At 39.2% G+C, this 23,193-nt stretch overlaps 1 protein-coding gene across 3 annotated transcripts in view; it reads left to right on the top strand.

The window, feature by feature from the left end:
• TMEM131L (transmembrane 131 like) overlaps nt 1–21,942 on the top strand; it is an 81,484-nt gene extending 59,542 nt beyond the window's left edge. For 2 of the 3 annotated variants that reach the window (XM_082282550.1, XM_082282549.1), the window contains 16 exons: nt 2,103–2,245; nt 2,842–2,984; nt 3,316–3,502; nt 4,449–4,634; nt 5,507–5,656; nt 6,232–6,848; nt 8,955–9,109; nt 10,386–10,510; nt 12,026–12,183; nt 13,060–13,245; nt 14,306–14,384; nt 15,412–15,497; nt 16,825–16,945; nt 19,035–19,123; nt 19,958–20,100; nt 21,570–21,942. In XM_082282550.1, the coding sequence (XP_082138676.1) occupies nt 2,103–2,245; nt 2,842–2,984; nt 3,316–3,502; nt 4,449–4,634; nt 5,507–5,656; nt 6,232–6,848; nt 8,955–9,109; nt 10,386–10,510; nt 12,026–12,183; nt 13,060–13,245; nt 14,306–14,384; nt 15,412–15,497; nt 16,825–16,945; nt 19,035–19,123; nt 19,958–20,100; nt 21,570–21,848 (2,847 nt within the window). In that variant the 3' untranslated portion in view covers nt 21,849–21,942. Of the gene's footprint in view, nt 1–2,102; nt 2,246–2,841; nt 2,985–3,315; nt 3,503–4,448; nt 4,635–5,506; nt 5,657–6,231; nt 6,849–8,954; nt 9,110–10,385; nt 10,511–12,025; nt 12,184–13,059; nt 13,246–14,289; nt 14,385–15,411; nt 15,498–16,824; nt 16,946–19,034; nt 19,124–19,957; nt 20,101–21,569 lie in introns of those variants that run through there. The other variant, XR_014226435.1, reaches the window with a different exon arrangement.
• Nucleotides 21,943–23,193: the final 1,251 nt, after the last annotated feature.

Here is a 23,193-nt window from a genome sequence, read left to right as displayed (position 1 = left end):
AAGATGGCTAATTTTGGTAGAACTGGTCTGACACACTAGAGAAAGCTTTTTCTAGCTGTGCTACTTCTGGGTTGTTCCCAAGTGTGATTTAAAGCACTTTCACAGTGTTTTCTTGATTCCCTGTCAGGTCTGTATCTTCGCAGTTAATTATTTTCAGCATTTGATGAGTCTGTTTTGAATATAGCTGTAGGGAGGAAGTGCATGCATGCCTGGAAGTGTGTGTGTATGTGTTGTTGGGACTTCACACTTAGCTCCAGGCTGACCATGAAGCGTTGGGCTGTTGAGTCAGTGATGTCAGGAGCTGACTGGTTATCTTCTCAGTAGAGGGACATAATGTCATGGAGTTCAAGGGAGGGGGAGGCGGGATTTCTGCATCTCAGCTTCATGCCATTGCAACTCCTGGATTCAGCTTTGGAATGTCATGATTCTCTCTGGTTCCCATTGCCTAATTTTTGCATGAGTGTGGTAGCACTTGACTGTGTCACACCAGTGCTGAGCTGTGCTTGAACCCAGAGCTGTTGTGTCATGGGTGACAGAAACATAGAAAATGCTGTATCAGGGATGTTGGCATATTCTGGTGACCAGAGTACTATCCAGAATACCTGGAGAATTTCTTCTTAAGACTTCTGTTCTGTGCAAAAGCCCAGAATTAATGTGTTTTCCTTGCTACTTGGGCATTCTGCAGCTTTGTCTTTAATGTCCTGTGTAGATACGTGTTTCTGCACATATGCTTTAAGACCTTAATGAAGTATTTGTACCTTGTAAAAAGAAAAGAGTATATTTGCAACGCTAATCAAAGCTGTCCTTTCCTTTCTGGCAACAGTTGTAAGAGTTGTTGTAAAAGAGAGGAGACAGCAGTTCGTAAATCCTAGCCTGTAGGCACACTCTGAGAAAGGGAAGGTAGCATAGGGGTAGGAGTGAGCTTCCACAGTCCCACACACCAAACTCTTGACCAAATGGAAGAATAGCTGTAGATCTTCACATCAGTGTGTGCAATACATGTTTTTCATTAGATTTGAAGAGCTGTGGGGAACATGCATGGTTTAGATAGGTGTTCAGCACATATGAGACAGATCTTGGCTTGTTAACCAAATCAGTAGTTGTTAATATTTAAGCTTTTGCATTTGTCATCATTTCCCTAGTCAGTTTTTTTGTGCAGTGAATTGTTAGGCTCATGTTTGAGTGCATGCATGTCTTCGTAGGGAGTGACATGGTGAAGTTTGAAAATGCCATACATGGCTTGCTTTTATAAATACTAACTATTAAATGCAGGTTCTGATAGTTTTTGTGCGTTACTTTTCATAAAGTAGACTAAGAATAAAAAAATTTTGAACTGAAAAAGATCAGAAAAGCTGTAAGTACAACACCCATGAATTGAGAAACAACCAAGCAGGAGCCCATTTTGGAATGTTTATGGGGTTTTTGACTGCTATAGGTATCTGATCACCCCTTTCCCCAGTTCTGGAAGAACAAGTTTTAGGGCTATTTTCATTTTTTTGAAGGCAGAAAGAATAAACAATGGTATAAAAAAAAAACAAAGACAAAACCAAAAACCACCAAACAAAAATTTACATTATTTCCAGACTAAGTGAACTTCTGGTAGTTCTGGTTGTCAATTAATATAGTAGAGAATTCACTTTGGCTTCTTTCCAGTGACTCAAATGATCAGCATATTTGCCAGCAATCCCTTTCTCACTTCAATCAAGTTGTAAGTCATACTCTGAGGGTATAATGGTTGCCACATTTCCCTGTGCAATCAGTACACTGTCAGTTCTTGTGTCGTGAAGTGTTTCAGGATTCCTTGACTATGAAAGACACTATATAATTTCTTTTCCATCTGAGCTAATAAAGGCTGTTTTAAATAATGAAGTAATACATTTCTCATAATAAGTGCAGTAATATGAACTTTTGCTCAAATAAACAATCTTATCTGATGTTTTATGTTGTCAAAAGGAAAGGCTTTGGTATAAGTTAGTTAGCAGTTTCTGCACCTTGCCAAAAATATCCTGTGTGGTGCTAAGTAGTGATACAGTGCTTGCTTTATTGACATCTTTAAACACACATGTTTTCTGTGAGTGAGAAGTGCATTTTTTGTTTAACAGAATGCACATCAAGAGGACCTTATCAGCAAGAAATGCAGTTCTGAGATGCTTTGGTTAAGTTTACAGCCACTGGAAACCAGAAAAGTTGGTGTAATTTTTACACCTCTTGACTACAAAAGAGTAGCTTCCCTTATTTTAATCAGGTAAGCCAAGTTTCAGCTCTAAGTGAAAATCAAGCAACTCAATGTAAAAAAGAATTTTTAAAGTCCTGGCACATAGACAAATGGTCAAAATTTGGAAGTCAGAATGCCTCTCATTTAATAAAAATTGCTTAAAATGTGTCTGTGCCTTATGTCTCAGTCATTAGTTTTCTTGATATATCGTCAGAAGATTATAAAACGCATGTGACTGTACTGAGGCAGTTTTGAGCTGAGAAACACATTGCATGGCTTTGCTATTTTCAACTCAACTCTGTAATGATAGGAGTTATTTATCCAGTAAGACTTATGTGCAGCCAAACATTGGTTATCTTTGTAGGAAGAGAGTTTACGGAAGAAGCAATCATTTTTACTAGGTGGCGCAGTTGTTACCCAGTGGCAGGGTCACTAAACTTACTCCTTCACTGTGTGAAATTCACTAGTGACTGGTTCTGGAGTGATGCTGTCTCTGTTTAGGGGAAATCTGTTCCGCTTTGGCCACTGATTCTGGTTCCTGAAACACTGTTGTCTTGGTTTGGCATCTAGAGACCAAGGCCATTTGTGCTTTAGTGGCTGATTGCTTGATTTCTATTTTATGGCAGAAACAACTTAACCGTTCTGGATGTGGTCAGTGTAGAAGGCTTTGGAGCCAAAGAATTGCTTAAAGTAGGCGGAAGACTCCCTGGTGCAGGGGGATCCCTTCGATTCAAGGTGCCAGAAGCTACACTAATGGACTGCAGACGACGTGAGTAAGGAGACACAGGTCTCTGGTTGTGCAGCTGGCTGCTTTGCTCTGCACTGATACAGACACAGAACATTAATGTTACGTAAACTGATTGGTAAAAGCTGAAGAGCTTGGCCTTAAGAAGTGTAGATTCTGTTTTTTCAAAATGCTGACTGAAAATAGTTAAAAGTTTTAGAAATACACTACTGCAAAACAATCTGTATTAAATTTTGGTCACTTACGTGTTTGGGTTTTTTTATTTGATTGTAAGTAAAACCAGAAATTTATTTATGAACGTAAGAAAATAATTTTTATGCACTGTAAAATAATTGCTCTCTTTTTTCCCTTTAAGAACTGAAAGACAGCAAGCAAATTCTATCCATTACGAAGAACTTCAAAGTAGAGAATATTGGGCCTCTTCCTATAACAATTTCATCAATGAAAATCAATGGTTACAGTTGCCAAGGATACGGATTTGAAGTGTTAGACTGTCAGGAATTTTTCCTGGGTCAGAACTCATCACGGGAGATCAGCATTGTGTAAGCACTGACAAATTTGCTGACAAAATAACTGAAGTGGAAATTTGAAATAATTAATTTCAGGAGCAGACACTCCAATAGCATACCACACACAAAATTTTGAATGGAAATTCAGTAAGCATTTCCCTCAGGATAACACTAACAAACGAATAATATAATACTGGTTCTTTATAGGACCCATTATTTTTAAAAAGCAGCATACAGGCTTTTATCAGTGCATCATGAAGTAATAAATCAAAGCAAAAGAGTTGCCACAATGTTTTATTTGCTTGTTATTCTCTAAACTTGTTCCAAGTAGCCTGACCACAATCTAGTCATGTTTTCCCAACACTGCACATAGTCTAAAATTGATTCTTTTTAAACTGTTTTTGTGTGAAAGATACTGTGACTTAAGCAAAAGTAAAGTTAATATTACTTACTGTATTAAAGTAACTGAGGTTTCCTGTACAACAATTTTACCTCTACTGACTGGAAAGGCAAATCATACCTTCTAGCAATCAAGTAGAATAAGGAGATGGGTCAGGGAAGTGGAAGAAAAGACAAATCTGAAAGAAAAACAAGTTACAGTAGTAGGAGTATTGTGAAGAGTCACAATGAACCCACATATTTTGCTGATTTAAGATGACATAATGCCACCTGCACAGTTTTAGCAGATAGTGGACACTTTATTTAACTGTGCTTTAAAAAATATTAATAAATAATATTGTTTCCTATTATTAAACTGTTATTATTAGATGAATAAATTATTAATATTATTAACGAGGCAATATTTAAAGTAATTTTAATAATTAAAATTTGCTATTAAATTATTATTAAATACTATTAAATTAGTTTTCATACTTCTTGTTTTGTCATATTATTTCTATTTTTGGTATTAGTGTGACTTCAGAAAATTAAATTCAGCCCAATAATGAAAAGGTAACACCATCTCTGTTTTTCCTGTCAGATTCACTCCTGACTTTACATCTTCGTGGGTAATCCGTGAGCTGACACTGGTGACTGCTGCTGATTTGGAGTTCCACTTCACACTCAACGTGACTCTCCCTCACCATCTGTTACCACTGTGTGCAGATGTGGTGCCAGGACCCAGCTGGGAAGAGTCTTTCTGGAGGCTCACTGTCCTCTTTGTAAGGTAAGGCTTTCCTCACAGCACCCCTGAGTTCCTACAAGATGCAGTGCATGTGAATGTCATGGTGATAACACTGGTGCTGATGCATCCCTAACGGAGATCCCCGCGTACGCTGTGGTGCTGCTTGCACTGTTTGGACACTGGAAACAGTCAGAGCACAAATGAAACAACAGCAGTGACCACATTGCCTGGTTCTAAATGCAGCAGAAAGAGATTGTAGGCATCTGAAAAATCAGGATGTTTTTCATTCTGTTTTCCTGCTAACAAAATTTACACTGCATGATTGAGAAGGTGGTTTGATGAATTAGAAAGATTTTTGTTTTGATCCATGTATTTTTGGTGCAATTTATACACTGTGGAGAGAGGATATTTTGCTTTTACATTTCTAGTTCAAAAGTATGGTGGCATTTGTAGCTCATTTTATGCCAGCATTTTCTCTAGGAAAAGAAAGAGACAGTGTTAACTAAATACCAAAATAATGACAGTGACTATCACTAATGAATAGGAGGCTGATAGGTATCATATTATGATATGATGTAATTGTGTTGTAGTGAGACTTACTTCTAAATTACCTTCAAATCAAGGATTATCTTTTTTAGAATGAACTTTTTCTCTGTTCTGTTTTTTTCTTTGTAAAGTTCATGACTGAGTTATTTTATAGAGCTAATAACTAGTAAGGGCTTTAAGGAAAAAAAAGGTAAAGAAAAGACTATTACAACTATCATTTTTAAAGCTGTTTGAGTTTCTTGTCTTCGTTTTTACTTAGAATTTACTAACAAAATATTTAAAAGTGTATCTTGTTAGAAACTTTTAAACTCTTTTGCTGAATATTCCTGAAAGTTGTAGACACCAGTATCTGTTGTTTTCTTTGGCAGTTTGTCCCTGCTTGGAGTGATTCTGATAGCCTTCCAGCAAGCCCAGTATATTCTAGCAGAGTTCATGAAATCAAGACAGAGGCCAAATGCTAGTGCTTCACCACAGCAGAACAGCAACTCTGTTGACGTAATCAGCTCTGATTCCTACAAGTAAGAATACTTTTTTTTCTTCTTTTGTACCCTGTTTATTGTGAAGTGGTGCTTTCTGTGTGTATTCTGATATTGCTGTGGGCTGGTTTAAAGGAGACAGTGTTCCAAGCAGCCTTTTTTAGAGAACTTCCATCTCAACCCAGGAGGAGTGGAGGAACTCAGGGGTTTATTAATCTTGTATTTTGTATATTGACAGTATATTTGTATATTGACAGTAGTACATTAGGTAGAGATTGTGTGATGAAAGTAAAGGATGCACCACGTGTGGCAGCTATGGAAAAATGGAAAATACGTTAATGGTTCTCATATCTGACCCTCTTGAGTGGTTAGTTAGGAACTAACTCACTGAAGCATGTAAGTGTTTTGGAAGTCTTAGCAAATACTTAGAGTCTTGCTCAACTCCCACTGAAATCAGAATGTATGAATTAGCTGGTATGGTAAATTGAAGACCTAAAGCAATTTTGTGGCTTGTGAATATGCCCCCCTTTCTTTTCTTACAACGATGTCTCATAAAGCAATTCATGATGGCTTTGTAAAGATGAACAAATCCCAAATTACTTTTTTTTGTTCACCAGGGGAAGCTGCAAGACATTTATGGATTCCTATAGTTCCTCAGATAAAGGTAAAGGGAAGGGCTTCCTGTCTGTAGGCACTTCTTCCAGCCGAAGTCAGAGTGCGGCAAAGAGAAGTCCTGCGACCTACAGCCACTCTCAGAAGAAACACAAATGTTCAGTTTACTACAGTAAGCAGAAACCAAACACAGCAGCTGGCAGTCCCATTGCAGCTGCTGATGAGAAACAGAATCAGATTGCAGAGAACCAAATCTCAGCACCAAAAGAGGACATTTGCACTGATGTAGTCAGTGAGAACTGGGTAACTCTGAAATATGCAAATGGCATAAATGTTAACAAGAATTTAACTCTTCCAGAAGACTTTCTGGGTAAAGAAGAAAGTACACTGAAAAATACAGTTCTCATTAAAAATACTTCTTCAGAGTGTGATCTGAAGGAAGATCTTCAAACGTGTATGTTTCCTAAGGAAACTAACCTTAAAACTTCAGAAAATCTAGCTGAGCTCAAAGAACAGGAGTTCTGTTCTGTGAAGATGTCCAAGAAGCTACCTGAAAGTCACTTGTCCAGAAATTCACCTCAACAACAGCCGGAACTGCAAGAAATTTCTAGGAAAAGTAGTGGTAATTTTTTTTTCAAATTCCATCAGTCTAAATTACTAAGCAAAATCTTCTGATGAGTTCACTGTGATCAGGATTTTGTCTTTTGTGTGAGACAAGGGGATGCGGTTTTTATGTGTTCACTGTGATTTGTCTGTTTACATTTCTAAGGAAGCAGCTTGCATTTCAAGTTGTTTCTTGGTTTACAGATTTCAAGCTTGTGCCATGGCATTTTAACTGTTAAAATAATTGATGTCATAGATATGCTTATAAGACACAAATTGCCCTTGTCAGATATTCAGAAGGATCCCAGTTTGCTATTTTCAGGTCCACTGAAAATATGGTGCTTGAATCACCAAGCAAGCACATTCAGAAGCAGATATTCAGAACTCCTTTGATAAAACCACCCAAAATAACAAACACCTGACATCAGAATAATGTGAATTTATATTTTGTAGGAATTGGCAGATCAGTGTTTCTTTTATTAGTTGCCTAGCTATATTTTTTATATAGTTTTTCTTGTTTTGAAATTGTGGGACTAAGCTGCCTGGGAGCTCTTACCTCTTAGCTTCACAATTCAAAATTTTAAGAACAGCAAAAGAACACCTGGGAGGAATCAAGAGCAGGATAGGAAAATGTATCCTCTGGAAGCTTGGCCTTACTGAGGCACTTGGCAAAGTAGTTGAATGGTGAAAACTGTCATTTGCTGTAGCTGTGGCAGAGTTTATTTAATGAGTGAGCCATCAGAGGATTTCAGGCCCTGCTGTCTTGTGTAGTTGTTACCACAGGCTCGTTGCTGCCTGCTGTGTTGCAATCTGTGCGCTATAGCAGGTACAAGTGTGCACACTCAGGTGAAGGCAGGATAGTTTCACTTATTCTTACAAGGTATTTTGAGATTCTTCACGTGCTCCTAAAATGTAGTGTTGTTTATTCTTTGCTTTGAATTAGGAGATCATTCAGTGTATTCACTAGTAAAGCACTAAATGTACTTGTTGTCTGTTAGCAGTTGTGGTGTTCTGCACTATCAGGTATGCGAGTATTTCTGTGTTTCAAGGTGTTTAGTAGGAGATGCTAAGTCTAAAAAGTACCTTGTTGCAGTGTTTGTATCTTGATACAGTTACAGACTTGGTTTTGTGCACAGGGAGTTCAAGACCTGAGGTCCTCACGTTTGTATGCTGGAGAGCAACAGAGCGTTCTTTAGAGCTCTGGCAGTCTCCCTTGCCTGATGTTTCATTCACATGTGCTCCTTTTGCAGTCTTCATGGCTGCCTGCTCCAGAGGGGAGAGTGTCTGACTCAGAGCTGGGGTGATGTTGTTGGTTGGTAGGAAACTGTAAAAATGTTTGGGCTTGCCTTTCCCAGTTGAGGCGGCCAGTTCAGTTCAATAAGTGATGACATTTCTCATGCAGAGCAGCTGAGAGCCTCGGTAGCAGGTCACTGTGGATGTATTGCAGATCTCTGAGATATCTGGAACGCATCAGAGACGAAGTTAATTCTGTCCTGTCCTGGCAGGGCCCAGGCAGAGGAGTGTGACTCAACTGGGCAACTCAGCTAATTGTTGAGGCAGGCTTCCTCTCAAAGCTTTCATCTTTTGGACTCTTAGATCAAACTAATGCTTCTTCCTCACAAGCCTCTCAAGTAAAAGAACTTTCAATATGGAACCCATCCTAAAGAAAGGATGACTTCCCTTTGTCTTCATAGTGAATGCAGAGGGCACTTCAGAGATGTAAAGCACCAAGGCTGTCCTTTCTCCCCACTCAGCTTGCAGGCTTTTTTTCTGTTTGTTTTTTAGCCCAGTGTTCTCTAGCTTCAGACTCTACCTTACAGACTCATGGCTGAGCCCCAAATAGCTCAGATTCAGATGAGATGAGTGAGACTTGGGTAATCTCTGCATGCACTGGGAATGGTGTGCTCAGGAGCATGAACCAAGACAAAGCTACTTTTTGCAACCGCTGTAAGAATTTTTACACAGCATTAGTTTTTGATTTTTAAATTTTCAGTATCATCAGCCTAGAGGTTAGTCTCCTAGTGTTTTGGAAAACAACACAAGTCTGTTTTTAAAGAAAGATATGGGATTATGACTGGGAGCCCCTTCTCTTCCCAAGCAAACTGTTGTTACTGCTTAATTGTAGGGAATAGCCAGCAAGTGCCTCTCAGGAATGAAACAGAAAACTGCGAGACTTTAAAAAAGCAGATCAACCTAAAGCCTTCCACAGACAAAAAGATTAATAAGGGACCTAAGGAAGAGACTCCATGCTGTGCAAAAGAGGAGATTACTTCTTCCGAGGTTTGTATTGTGATCTTTCTGCTTATCAAATTTAAAATTAACTTTTTATAGTTTAGGTACATATATGTACACATATAGGTATGTGTATCTGTATGTAGGCACTATGATGTAGAGTCACAGATCTGAAATACTGTAAATGAGGAAGTGTGCAGATGTGCTGTCCCACATCCGTTGTGTATTAATGCTGCTTTATGGAATGATGAACAGTTTGGGTAAAAATCAAAACAGCCACATCACAGACAGAGATTGTTACTGTCAAAGCAGGCACAAGCATGCTGGAATCTAATGCCAGCTGTCAGCCACACTAATGATGTGGGAACATTCCCTGGAGGGGAAGTGGGCATATTGGCCTTCATTTGCAGACCCGATCTCCAAACCCAGGGCTTTGCATCAGAAACTTGGATTTGAGAGTACAGCAGGCAGAAGCCCCTTAACAGATTGTGAAGTTCTTAAAAAGGATCATTCTTCACCCCTGGTTTCTGAGCGTGATAAACACATCAGACTCTACCTTTGTTGCAGGCAGCATAGAACACTAAAAGAACTTCATCAGGCAATTAGTAAACATGAGAATCTGGATTATGTTTGTATTCTGTCTACTGGATAGAAATCCCATGGCAAAAAGGTGTGAGGAAGAATTGCTTACATTGCTTGAGGAATATATCAGAAAAGACACAGTCTAGTCTTGCTTTGGGAACTGTTGTTACAAACTTCTTTCCATGTGTGGCTGATGGTGCTCAGTTTGCTTCTTGCATTTTTTGAAATGACTAGTATTTGTTGGTAACTTACTCCATAATTTCCTCAGTTGTAATTCAAATGAATGCCTTCCCCCACCCCCCCCAGCTGCTGAGGAAAGGGAGGATTTATTGCTGCTGAACTTGCACACAAGCTGATCATAAATCTGGCAGATGTTTTTTGTTTTTAGCACATTGGGAATTTTATTGACTGCTTTACTTTTTCCTCCCTCCATTTTTTTATTTCCCTGAAAGCCAGAGCTAGGTGCTGTGAAGGGGAAAATGCTAAGTTTGGGAATTCAAAAATTTGTCTGTCATCATCTCTTGCTGTCTTGATGGACAGAGTCTTGGAAAGGCTGGTTAAATTGATGGTGCTGGAAAGAGGATGTGCTATGGAAGGACACTAAATCATGAAGTAACTATGCATTTGGGTCAGGTCATTTTGTCCAGAGAAATTTAGCTAGAAAAATCCAAAGGAGTTCATTGACCAAGTTAAGTTCATTTTATAATGTACGTATTGTCTCAGCTTGTGTTTTTGCCTTTAGCAGGAAGATGCGTATAGGAAGAAGAAACCTCAGGAGAAAAAGGAAGGAAATGTACCTAATATGAATTGGAATAGAAATAGAACATCTAGAAAAAATAAGAAGAAGAATGTAAATATATCTACTAGGTTTGTATTACCTCACCAAATCATGAAGAAACCCAGAGTTGCTGCAATGTTTCCGCTGGTTTTGCATAGTACGTTAGGCAGGATTGCTTTATCTATTTAAATAAACACACTTCAATCCTGGCCCAAGCATTTATTTTTAGGAATGTGCAGTACTAAGTATCACCACCAACAACAAAAAAATGAAAATATTCCATTTGTAAATCTACTTGCATATAGAGGCACCCCATTCTGTATAGCAGTGGTAGCTCTCAGAGCCTGGAATGTGCTGTTTCTGAAGTTTGGGTGGTTAGCTTCCTTCCCATTGTGTATTGTGTGGAGAAGTTCCAGTCGGATATTCTCTTAAGTGAAAAAAGGAAAATTGTTGAAATGATTCCACCTTCAGGAGAGTCATCTGCTATATTGAGTAACTGGGAGAACATTGTCCTCTACCAATTTTGGAAGAGAAATGTGTAGAAAGGAGACAGGAACTTGCATTTTTGCTGTAATGAATTAAAAAGACTAGAGCAGCACTAGGTTCTAAAGAATATTGAATGAGCACTGTGAAAAGTTACTTTTTTTTCCCCCTGAGGTTTGTTTTAATACATTTTAAAATCAGTTGTAAATTATTTTTAAATAATTTTTAATATATTTTAAATTGTTTGGATTATTAAAAAATACTAGTTACAAACTGCTGTTAGAACAGAAACACTTCTGAGGAGAAAATCCTTCCCTTCCCCCAGCCCTTTGAATTAAGGTCACAATCCTACAAAGCCTTCACAGACTTAATTTTTATTGCAAGTGGTTCTGTTGAGGTCAGTGGACTTTAAAAGGAGATTGTAAATCTGAAAGGGCTGTTATAACGTATCGTACACAAATTTCTATTGGTTTTGTGGGAAGTCAGTACATGTGTAAATCTTTGCTGGATGCACAGCTTTGTAGGTAGGAGGGATGAAAACCAGCAGTGAAATACTGAAGTTCAGTGTCTGTTCCTTGAACCAATTCAGCAGTAGCTACTTTCTGAGTTAAGATGGAACCGTTCCCTTTCTGCAGAAATTTGACAGCTGACTTTAATCATTTTTCCTTAATACTCTCTGAATACGACATTGGATGCAAACATTCCACTTCTACTAGCAAAAATATAATTTTGCTTCAGATTGTGATTTTACTCTAGTTATAATTACGCCAGTGAAATGAACACAGGGCACATTTTTCTTTGTATCTAGATCTTTTTACACTGCTAGACTGTGCTTATCAATAACATCTGATTGCCTTCTACAAGTGCTTTAGAGAATGGAGTTAAATATGCATATGATGTTTACCTCTCCCCCTGAGAAGTAGAAGTCTGTGTGGTAGGATATTGCATTTTGGGAAAGGTTTTTTAGATTTCTGAAAAGCTGGGGAATAAGACTCCCAAACCTATTGCTTCTCCTGCACTTTGCCTTGATAGCTGTGAGTTGAAGTGTTTAATGGCTGAAAAGGAAAAATGCAGATGAAATGTAAAATGCAGACATGTTTTTTTGGGTGTGATTGTATTAGGGTCCCTGAGCAGAGTGAGCTGAAGCACATGTGCAGTGAATTTGAAAGGCCGGATCTGAGAGCAAATATTGGAATAAGAGCCTGGTGTCCTCAGAGTAACGGGGAAAATTGTAAAGCAGACCAAAAAGCTGGGAGCTTGTCCATGCAGGGAGAAACAGGTACGCAATCTTAATTTTCTTAAATGGGGAAAGAAACATAATGTGGATTTTGTGGCAGTAGATCTCTCTTCCTTGCTTGAGAGACCTGTGCTTTTCTCCCTTTTGAGCCCTGATGTGAAGATGACAGGACTGGCATGATGCAGTGCCTGAAATAATACCTGCTCACTTCTGAAGGGCCCTGCATGCTTCTCCGTGGGGTTGGTTGGTGGTGCGAATCAGAAAATGAATCAGTCTGAAGCAATGACCCATCAGCTCTTGGTGAAGGAGAGACAGACTGACAATCTGCTTTCGTGTTCAAAAGAAAGCTGGTATTAGCTGAAGCAACTGTATCATTTTTAAAGAACAACACTAGCTTGGGTACCTGCTTCCTGCCTTTCCATCAGGATTTTAATCATCTGTTTTCCCTGACTTTAGGGAAGAGGAGATCTGAAAAAAGATACCAGTTTCTGTAGGATTGTCCTGTGCATCTCCGATGAGATAATAAGAAAAGAGAATCTATCTCTTACGAATTCATTACTTGCAACATTTTGTCATTGCTTTTAGTATGCATGTTCATACAGCCAGGATATGTTCCATGTTTAAAGTATTAACTATATATTTCAAAGGACAGTATGCACACTTCCTCTTTCAACCTGTTGCCTGTAGCTGCACTGTATCCTCACTTGCGTTAATTTTACTGGGATATCATGTAGGTCAGCAGCTCCTTGTGTTAGGGTCTAGTTACTGAAGCTATCAGTAAATATTATTTTCTCTCCCATCAGTAAATTCCGAGAATCCATGTAAATTCATTTTTCAGATGACTTTTCCCTGACAAGACTTTCTTAAATGTTGAGTTGGTTTTTCGATTGGTTTTTTTTTTTTTTCCATCTTCTTTAGAAAACTTTTATCAGCGGTCCAAAAAGAAGAGTTTGGAGAAGTTTTGTTCTGATTCAAGCTCAGATTGTGGAAGTTCATCGGGAAGTGTTCGTGCAAGTCGTGGGAGCTGGGGTAGCTGGAGCAGTACCAGCAGTTCAGATGGAGATAAAAAGCCAATGATTACTACCAGGCATTTTCTTCCATCCAGTAAGTTTTGCAAACTGCACCTCTTCACAGTAGTGGGCAGAGTTTTAGCCTTCCTGCTGAATGGAAAGGCCTACCATGGCATGGGGCACATAACTTGTCTTTTGTAGAGTACCTCTTAGACACACAAGGAGAGATTTAAAGAACTTTGTACTTGACAAGAAGTACCACATGTTTTGTGGAGACAAAGATGACTGTCAGGCTCCTCACTGAGGAATATGCACATTTAGTTGTCATGGAAAGATGGGAGAACTGAGTGTCACTAGCCAAAGCAATTTCCACCTTTGAATTTGTTTCATCATGTTTTGTTTTTTTTTTTAACGTTAAAACTATTTAAGTGATGCACAAATGAGGAATGTGTGAAAGCAGTTCAGATCTGAGGGTGCTGGGTTTGGATAGGTTTATTTGAGGCATAAGTAGCCAGGAGACCTGAGCCACTTCACTAGTATGAGAAATGGGAGCTGTGGTTCATTGCTGCAGTTCTTGAATGCCTGAATATTGTTAAAGTAGTTGAAAGTCACTGTCACAATTATCCAGGGTGACGTGGCACTAGAAGTAAATTTTAGGGTGTTGAAGTGACACCAGCAAACCCAGCTTTGGGTACCTGCAAAAGGATGGATTGAATTCTTTAAAAATATGCAAAACCTTTCATGTGTATTTGTGTATGTATAAAACTTCTCATTACTAAGTGATAGATGATAGTGTGTGGTGTATCTGAACTTGTGATCTAATAGATAACAAATCGTGTGTATATGACTTTTCTGTTTGTTCAAATTATAATGCCTCTTAAAATAAAGAAAACAAGTGATTCTAAATTCAGACTTAATTTGATAGTAACAAGGAACCTCTCCATTAAGACTGTGGTAATCACTTCTAAATCATAAAATACATTTTAAGACTATGGACCTAGGTAGCATGCTTTGAAATTGATGTTGTTAGTGATAATTCAGTGTGAGAGAAAATTTGATTAATACCATGATGATTCTATTTGTGTGTATGTATATTCTGTGCATACTTCTTTTTTTTTAGGATCTTTGATTTTCACAGTCATTCTTTTCTTTAGGAGAGAATATTTCACAAAATGATTTTCCATCTGAAACTCCTATCACTCTAAATCTGTCTCATAACATCTGCAATACCAGGTAAAAAAATTGAATCTATACCTCTAAGGCATTAAAGAAACACCACCAACTTGAAGTCTTGTCTCAGTTTGATAAATAATACCTACCTGTTACCTTGTAACTTTTTATGATCATCTGACTGTAGTTACTAGTTGGGAGAAGAATCTTCTTCAGTACATGAAAAGATATAAGCAAAATTGATAATGCTGCATAAGTGCAATACAAGCTTCCAAATGGAAAGTAGATGGAAATTGGTTTTCCACTCTCACTTCTTCCAGATCCTAGCAACTTACTACATTTCCATTACTGCTTAGTTGTATTAAAGTAATAATGGTTTTTTAAAAAAGGTGGGAGTAAGACTTTCAAGTTGATGCTATTCTTTTAATGGAAATAATGTTCTCCTAGGATATACAGCATGAAAATTGATTCCTCCCTTCCCTACATTCTTTTCTCCCTCTTTACTGTAGTAGAGATAGCATCTACAATTTTTATTACTGTGAATCCTCATTTCACTTCTCATTCATCACTCTGTTTTCACTAGGAAAAATAATCCAATCCTTTTCCATTGGGATTCTGGTGCTTGAAAATGTTTCCTTTTATTCATTTTGACTAGTTTCTTGGATAGGTTTGGTGAATATAAAATTCGTGCTCATGTGTCTCTACGTATCTTCATGGACATAAAAGTAAACTTACCTGGAAGTTGTTTAAACATTATGAGAGGTCCTACTGATCTTCATGAACTGTAGCTTGTTTTCTACTTTTAGAGAAGAGTTGTTGAATTAATTTGCAATTACTTGGATAATAAAAATGGGGTGATTAAGGTGTATTAATTTATTCATTTTACATGTGTGATAAGAAGCTGGCTTTTAATTGGAAAAAAAAACCTTAAAAAATTGCACAGTGGTAATTCTGAAATAAGGAAAATCAGGACAGTGGGAAAGCAATAGCAATCATGATGGTCATTAGAATATTTTTTACATCTCTGTATATTTCCCTCGAAATAGTTTGGATTATGAGACTTAAGAAATTAAATTTTCTTTTCATTCAGCAGAGACATGAACAGCATCCCCCAATACCCTGAAACCTTATGTCCCAATTTCACTGACATAGCTGCAGATCCTGACAAAAATAAAGGTCAGTATTAACAACTGAAGCTGTGTTTTTCACACTTTGTCAAGCAGTTTTAGTGATGTTGCTAATAACACTTGCATGCACCAACTTGATAGACACATCATTACTAGAACTTGACTTGCTTCCAAGCAAGTTAGGTGTGAAGTTTGCAAGTGAAGGCTTAAAACCTTGGCAGTTTTTGCTTATAACCTTGATGATTTTTGCTGCATCTTCTCTGTGTGAAGACAGCATTTAGCTTTCAACTCATGTTCTAGGTATTCTTTCTTTTTTTCATCTTCTTGCTTTGCACAGATTAATGTCCAGAAGCAGTGCAGTGTGGAGATCAGTGCTTGCTGTGTTAAAGTGAAGCTTGACATCAAATCAAACATGACCATTTTTATCTCCAAATTTCCACAGTTGGTACTTGCTCTCTTTGAAAGCAATAATGAGTGAGGTTGTGTAGCTCTGTTAAAATTGAGTTTTCATTGTTTGTATCTCAGAGGGAAGTATTACTAGCTTTTTGAGTGGGATTCATAAAGGCATCATGCTACATGGTGAGGTGGAGTTTGAAAGCTGGTTAGGACACGTGGTTCTTTGGGCAGCAGCACTCCCTGCCCTTCTGCTATAGGTTTAACCTGCATCTGATAGGATACAAATGCTGATCAACCTTTTTCCATGGTAGCAATATTAATATGTATCATGTGAAGTAGTGAAATAGAGCCAGCTTTGCAACCATTGTCTCATGGAAATGGCTAATTTGGAATTTTCCTTTATCCAGCTGCCAGTTCTCATTGAGTTGATAGGAATCAAGTATCTGTGGGTAGTCAGGGCACTAGGTCCATCTTCCCTAGGGGGTAATACAGAATTTAATGAGTTCACAATTTGTCTGGTCGGGAATGGCTCCAGTCTGTTAGAAACCTGACCCTGTTCCTGCTGTATTTGTGTAGTTGGACTTCAGAAGTGGTTCCTGACTGAGGGGTGGGGACAAGGAGGCCAGTGGGGATTGCATCCCTGCTGTCTGTTCTGCTGTGTGGAAGTGTGCCACCTTGGCACACTCACAGCTGAACACTTAAGGACCCTCAGTAGGAATTTCTTGCCCTGCTTTCTTGAATTCCAGTTTCTCAGTTCTTATATGTCTTATATATATCTTTTTTTAAAAATAGAAGTTTTGAGATGTGTTTAAAGATGGGCCTTCATCACAAAAAAAATTGCTTAGTAACTGGATTTTTTCTTGGATTTTTTTCTCTAGCAAACAGTCCTTATTGGGGAACTGAGAATAAAGTGTCAGTGCAACAGAATCTTGGAGTCTCCTTCTTGTTGCTCTGCATTTAATTCCCCTTTCTTTTTTTAGGTCTTTACCCAACAGGAGACTTGTGGCCTGCCCAGCCAGTCTGCGTGACAAACAGCTTAAACTACAACCTTGAGAATAATATACCATGCATGATCCAAGAAACCCCCTCTGTCCACAACAGGCAAGTTATGTTTTATGTAAAAAGTACAGATAATGCTTTGTTCAGGCCTCCTTAATGCAGAGGACTGTACTTGACTCATTATATTTGTAAGGCAGATGATACTTAAAATAAGTCTTTCTGTCACTTCAGTCTTAGTTCTAATTGTTAGTGCTCTTCCATGAGTACATCATGATTAATTTTACTAAGACAAATTCACTGCTGTTCCTGTTCATATATAGATATTCTAGAACTTCTTTCAAGTTTAATTAAATACTTTTTGGAAAGCTATTAATTCCTTTCACTCCTTTTGCAGACAGAGGGCCTAGCTTTGAAATTTGTTGCCCTCTTCCTAAATGCATAGCTTCTGTATGCCACATAGTGTGTTATGCAGTGTGTACTTGTGCTAAATGGCATGAACAGACATTGTTATAAAAAGACAAATATTCCAGTATATAGGTGGTTTAGGGATACAAGTTGGTATGTTTCAGGCTCTGTGTGTATTTGGGTTGATCTTCCCATAGTAATGAACTTGATTAATTCTTGTGCTTTACAATGCTCACACAGCAAATTTTACTAATGAAAGATGTGCCACAAACTAATGAGCCACCAAACTACTCTGCCACCACATGGCAGTGAAATATGGCCAGTTCTTCAAGTTGGAGAAGGACCTGGGGGTCCTCGTGTACAACAAGCTGTCCCTGAGCCAGCAGTGTCCTTGTGGCTGGGACAATGGTATCCTGGGGTGAATTAGGAAGAGCATTACCAGCCAGGCAAGGGAGATGATCCTGCCCCTGTGCTCAGCTCTGGTAAGGCCACATCTGGAGTGCTGTGTTCAGTTCTGGACTCCACAGTCAGTGCAACAGAGATAGGGAGCTCCTGGAGCACATCCAGCAAAGAGCTTCAAAGTTGGTCAAGGGTCTGGAGCATCTCTCTTACAAGGAAAGGCTTAGGGAGCTGGGCCTGTTCAGACTCAAGAAGAGACAACTGAGAGGGGACCTCATCAATGTTTGTCAGTATCTGACAGATGATGGAGCCAGGCTTGGCTCAGGGATGCCAAGCAACAGGACAAGAGGCAGTGGGCAGAAACTGATGCACAGGAAGTTCCACCTGACCATGAGGAAGAACTTCTTTACTGTGCAGGTGACCATGCACTGGAATGGATGGTCCAGAGAGGTGATGGAGTCTCCCTCACTGGAGATATTCAAGAACCCTCTGGACACAATCCTGTGCCATGTGTTCTGGGATGACCCTGTTTGAGCAGGGAGGCTGGACCAGATGACCCATTGTGGTCCCCTCCAACCTGACCCATTCTGTGACTTTAATTTCATACACCCATCTTGATTGAGACTTTATATGTAAAAATACATGCACATCCATACAGTTATTTATTGATACTTAGTAGTGATAACTTAGGATAGCTGCTTGGCTGAATAGTAAAATTGAAGTAGGGGAGCTTCATGTGAAATCTTGAATTTATATGCCTACCTTGTGCAGACGGGATCCAGACTTGGACTACTTCAAACTTGCTGCATAGCAGGGCCTGTTTTACTACTGACATGTCTTCAGGAATTACTTTAGAAAAAATCTTCTTGAAATTCTGAAGTTATTTTAATTAAAGGAGTATAATCCCTACAAATCAATGTGTAGCTTAGAAAATGCACAGTTTAACAGGACTTCAGCACATGTGGTTGGGAAAATAGGAAATAGAAGTCTCCATTTTAATTGCTATTCTCAAACATTCGAATGCTTGAGAATGTGTTACGTCTTCTACCTCAAATCACATTATCCATGATTGTGGGAAAGAAGTACAATTATTTTCATTTTATAGAGGAAAAAGTTGAACCCAAGTAGGCATTGCAGGACTCTGGTAGCATCATTACGAGTTGTTCATTTTCCCAGAGGAAGAAGAACTCTGTGAGAGAGATTCCTGTGATTAAGTAGTGGCACAGAAGTAGATATTGGCAAAACTGACAAGTGGAATGTGAAAAGCCTCACCATCAGTTACAGGCATTTTGCATCCAACAGCTTTGCATTAAATAAGTTTTCTAAATAATTTTCAGAAGTTCTGCAAATTCTTTCTGACAGCAGATTTTTCTTTTTCTTGGGACAGCTTCATTGACTGGAATGCAGCTTGTGACAGCCAGTTTTCCAACATGTATTGCCCGCTAGAGATGAATGAATATGGTGCTTTCCCAGAAGGTAAGATGAAATAAAGCCTTTGAATTATCACAGAGCCATGGTTATTTTACTCTCACCTTTTACAGAACAAAAGGCTGAGCTGATCTATACACACGGGTGTTCATTGCTTAAGTGGACTTTACGTTTTCCAGCTGAGTGCTCTGTAGTAATAAACAATGACTGCATGTGGTGGATGAGAAGATTGGCCTTTGTATAGAGTTATTGAGCCTGAAAAGGCAGTATGCAGGACTCTCAGAGGGAATAGAGAGAAATGCTTGTGTCTATAGTATTATACATATCTTTTTGCACAATTTTCTTTTGTTTCCCCTCTGGCAGGCTTCTGCCTTCCAGTGTGTGAAATACAAGGCCTCTTGTGACCAATTATCTTTCCAGGCTAGAGTTTCTTGGCTTGGGAAGCACACTGGCAGCAATCTAGAATTCTTTAGCATTACCTACCTAAGTAATAATTAAAGTTCAGACTGCAGTATCCCAGGCAGCACGGTGATCCCTCGGGTACTTAGAGCTCAGACATGTTGGCAGTGAGGACTGGGTAGGTTCTGCCATGCCTGTTCTGTCTAATAAAGACTCTGTTCTCCAGCAGAGGGATTGCCAAGTCTCTATCCTGTCCCCCTGATAATTTGTTAGTGGGTCCCTAACACAGAGTGGTAGTCCTGTTGACAGAAATTGATCTGCTTTGCTGTTGTGCTACCCTGACATTGCCTGAAGGCTCTGAAGGATTAGGTCAATCCCAGCCCAGCTCACTCTCGCAAAGATTCAGTGTTCCTCCACAGAAATGTTAGTAGTGTTTTATGTTGCAAAAGCCTTAATTTGTCTTCCTGATTTTATAAATTGCAGAGAACATGAACTACCCCAGTGGCTTCCCAGGTACTGCAGCAGTGCAGAATACAGCCTTCATTGACCAGAACTGTCCCTCCACCTGGAATGCTCCTCCCAACATGCCACCTGCCTGGGAGCCTGCGAGTTACGTCAACTCCACAGTGAGTATTGTCCCTGTGACGTGCTGCCTTCGTGTGCTCCTTCAAAGCTGTCCTATTGTATTGCTATCTTTTCCCTACCTGTTGCTTGCATGTTCTTGGTGAATCTTTTAAGTAGCCTGATGTATGTATTTAATGCTGGCATTGGTAGCCTGAGTTTTTCCCAGCTGTTTGTCAAGGATGTTGCCGACCTTGTCTGCAAAATTTTAAGATGATCCTTTGCCTGAAAATTGACTAAAATCAGCTTACATATGGAAAAACATTTTAGGCTTATGTAGTCTACTGAGATTTTTTCTATCAAAATCAGCGTGTCCAGTTGAGGGTAAAACCCAAAAAGTGCTGACAGCAAAACCTGGAGAGATTTGAAAATTGAAGAGCTGATGGACAGCCATTCTCTGTGACTTTTGCTAGGAAATCCAAGTGATTTAAGGTGGATTTGTGCACATTTCAGGCCTGTTACACTCCAGACTAGCCATGTTTGTCATCCCATAGTGCAGTGTAGTAACTTCAGTTCAAGGTGGTCTTTAATTGTAACCACCTTCTCTTCTGCTCATATTTCAAAATCCTCTATTTTAGAATTGTTTTTTCATTTACTGTAGGTTTATTTTGAATAAAACTTACCAAATAAAGCAAGAAATCATTTCAAGTGTAAAAATTAAAATTCTTCTGTGTTAAAAAGCGGCAAAACTGGTAGAAGACTTTTTCCTAAAATAAACATGGCTTTATTTAGTATTTTATTCAGGAATGCCAGGAAACACAGAAGGTAGAGATTGGAAAATGCATTAGATAATTCAGTTCATTTCCCTGGCAAGCTTTTCTCCACAATGCATTTCAATGTTTCATTCAGTTTTAAAAGTCCCAAGACTTCCATGACCTTCTGTGAGAGACTTCCTTGCAGACTAACACATCTTGCCCTCCAGGAGGTTCTTTATAAGCTTTCAAAATTTTCTAACTAAATTCCCTAGCTCCCAATTATAGTCTCATTTTTCACACTGAATATCCCTTTCTGTTCCCAGCATGCACAGTCTTTCTGGACTGACACATACTTCAGCCTTTTTCTTGTCATTTCTAGGCATCCTTCTATTTTCATTTTAACTCTCAAAGTATGCATGGTGATCTTTGTGTGTCTTCCATTTCTCCTCTGTCTTCCTTAACAGTCTGACCAGAACTGAGTTAGTGTATTGTTGTTAGAGTAATATTTGTGCCGTGCAGGGGGGAGCTCATATGGCTTCATTCAGTGAGGGGCCTTTAAACACACACACACACACACACACATATATTAATGCTGCCGTAATATTTTTGGCAGCCATATTTCTTTGTAAACACCTGTGTAATTCTCTACTTGTGGATTTCTTAAGTTTTCTGCATAAATGTTGCTTCCTCCCTCCCGTTTAATACTTAGCATTTCCAGATTTTCTTTAGCAAATGGTCCATGTTGCAGTTTCCCATGCTGGTTTTATCTTGCTCTGCAGCCCTACCTCTCAAGCACCCGAAGCTTGTCTCCAATGTCTGGACTTTTTGGTTCCATCTGGGCACCTCAGAGTGATGTTTATGAAAGCTGCTGCCCCGTCAGTGCCACGACTCAACATTCAACCCATGTGGAGAACCAGGCAGTTATGTGTAAGCAGGAATACTATCCGAGGTTTAACCCTTTCCGTGCCTACATGAACTTGGACATATGGACTACAGCAGCCAATCGAAATGCAAATTTCCCACTTTCGAGGGACTCGGGTTATTGTGGAAACGTGTGAAAGGAATTTGATTTAAAAATGTGAATAAAGATGCTTGCAATTTTGATTACTAGAGTAAGCTGGTTGCTGAATAGATTACAATGTTGGTGAATATTTTGGCACTTTTATATTGAAAATAAATTTTTTTACTGAAGTCTGAGCATTCAGTGCATTTTAAAAAGCACAGCATATTCAGGATGCTGTTATTGTCAGGTGAAGGCTATAGATTTAAAATTCAAAGTTTTTTTCATGAATGAGGACAGTATTAGTTCTTAAGAGCATCCATGAACCTGTACTGCACATGTTTCTTCTGAAGTTTACATTCTGTGGTAGAAACTAGGAGTGGTTTAGCATTTGTAAGTACAAACTTACACCCATTGCATCTGTACCAAACAGTAACACTGAGGACCTACCTGTTGATGCAGATCAGAGAGTTTCCAAATGGTGCCACTTATAGTGCTGATATGGTTGTTTGTGAGTGCAAACTTCTGACAGTAGAAAAGTGTCTTGTTTATCTGGCTTCAAAATGCAAGCTGTCACTTGGACAATGTTACGCTTGTGCAGTGTGGGTGAGTGGGCATTTCTTCCAGGAACTTTTTTTGTGAGTGACTCCTGGCATTTTGTGTTTTCATTTTTAGCCTTCATGTTGCAATAGCATTTTCAGTGCATGTAATTGCACTTGTTTAAAATGCCAAAGCTTGAACTAAAAGAAATGTTTATTTGAGAGCAGAGTTCACACCACTCCCCAAAACAGAATGGCATTGTGCTGGCTCATGTTAGGAGACTGAAACTCTCTAGTGGGAAAAGTAGCTGAGGAAGTGCTGCCACCCATGCCAGCACCCAGTCCATCATGCAAGATGTCTCTGCTTACCCTTGCTGTAGAGTCTTTTCTTCTTCATGGCAGAGTGGTCTGGACATCAAAAGGAGGGGGAGGCATCCCTTAGGTTCAGAGATGTCCTTGGCACAAGGGCACTTGTCAAGCCTGAAGAGAGAGTGAAGGCGGATCCTGTAGCTGTCTTGTGCAACTGCTTCAAGAGGAGCCACAGAGATGGCAGAACCAAATTCTGTGTTGTGGTGGCAACAGGCATTATGGCAAGTGGCAGTGGTCATGGATTGCCACATGGGAGGTTGAACATGAGGAAAAATGATGTCCCTTGGAGGGCAATGCTGCAGGAGAACACGTGCCTCAACAGGTGGACAGATCTCTGCTTGATGTTCATGATGTGGCTGAATGAAGCCACACGTGACCTGCTGTAGTGGTGGTGGCAGTCCTTCTCCTCATGGGAGGCCAGACTGGAGACCACCAGGGTCCAGACACTATTTTGAGGATTCTGCGAGCTTGAGCAAGTTCCTTACTTTCTGCTAC

This window comes from Coloeus monedula (assembly GCF_965178545.1).
Source record: "Coloeus monedula genome assembly, chromosome: 5".
Lineage (NCBI taxonomy): Eukaryota > Metazoa > Chordata > Aves > Passeriformes > Corvidae > Coloeus > Coloeus monedula.
The sequence above is the reverse complement of the archived record's forward strand: the minus strand, read 5'-3'. Positions and strand labels throughout refer to the sequence as shown.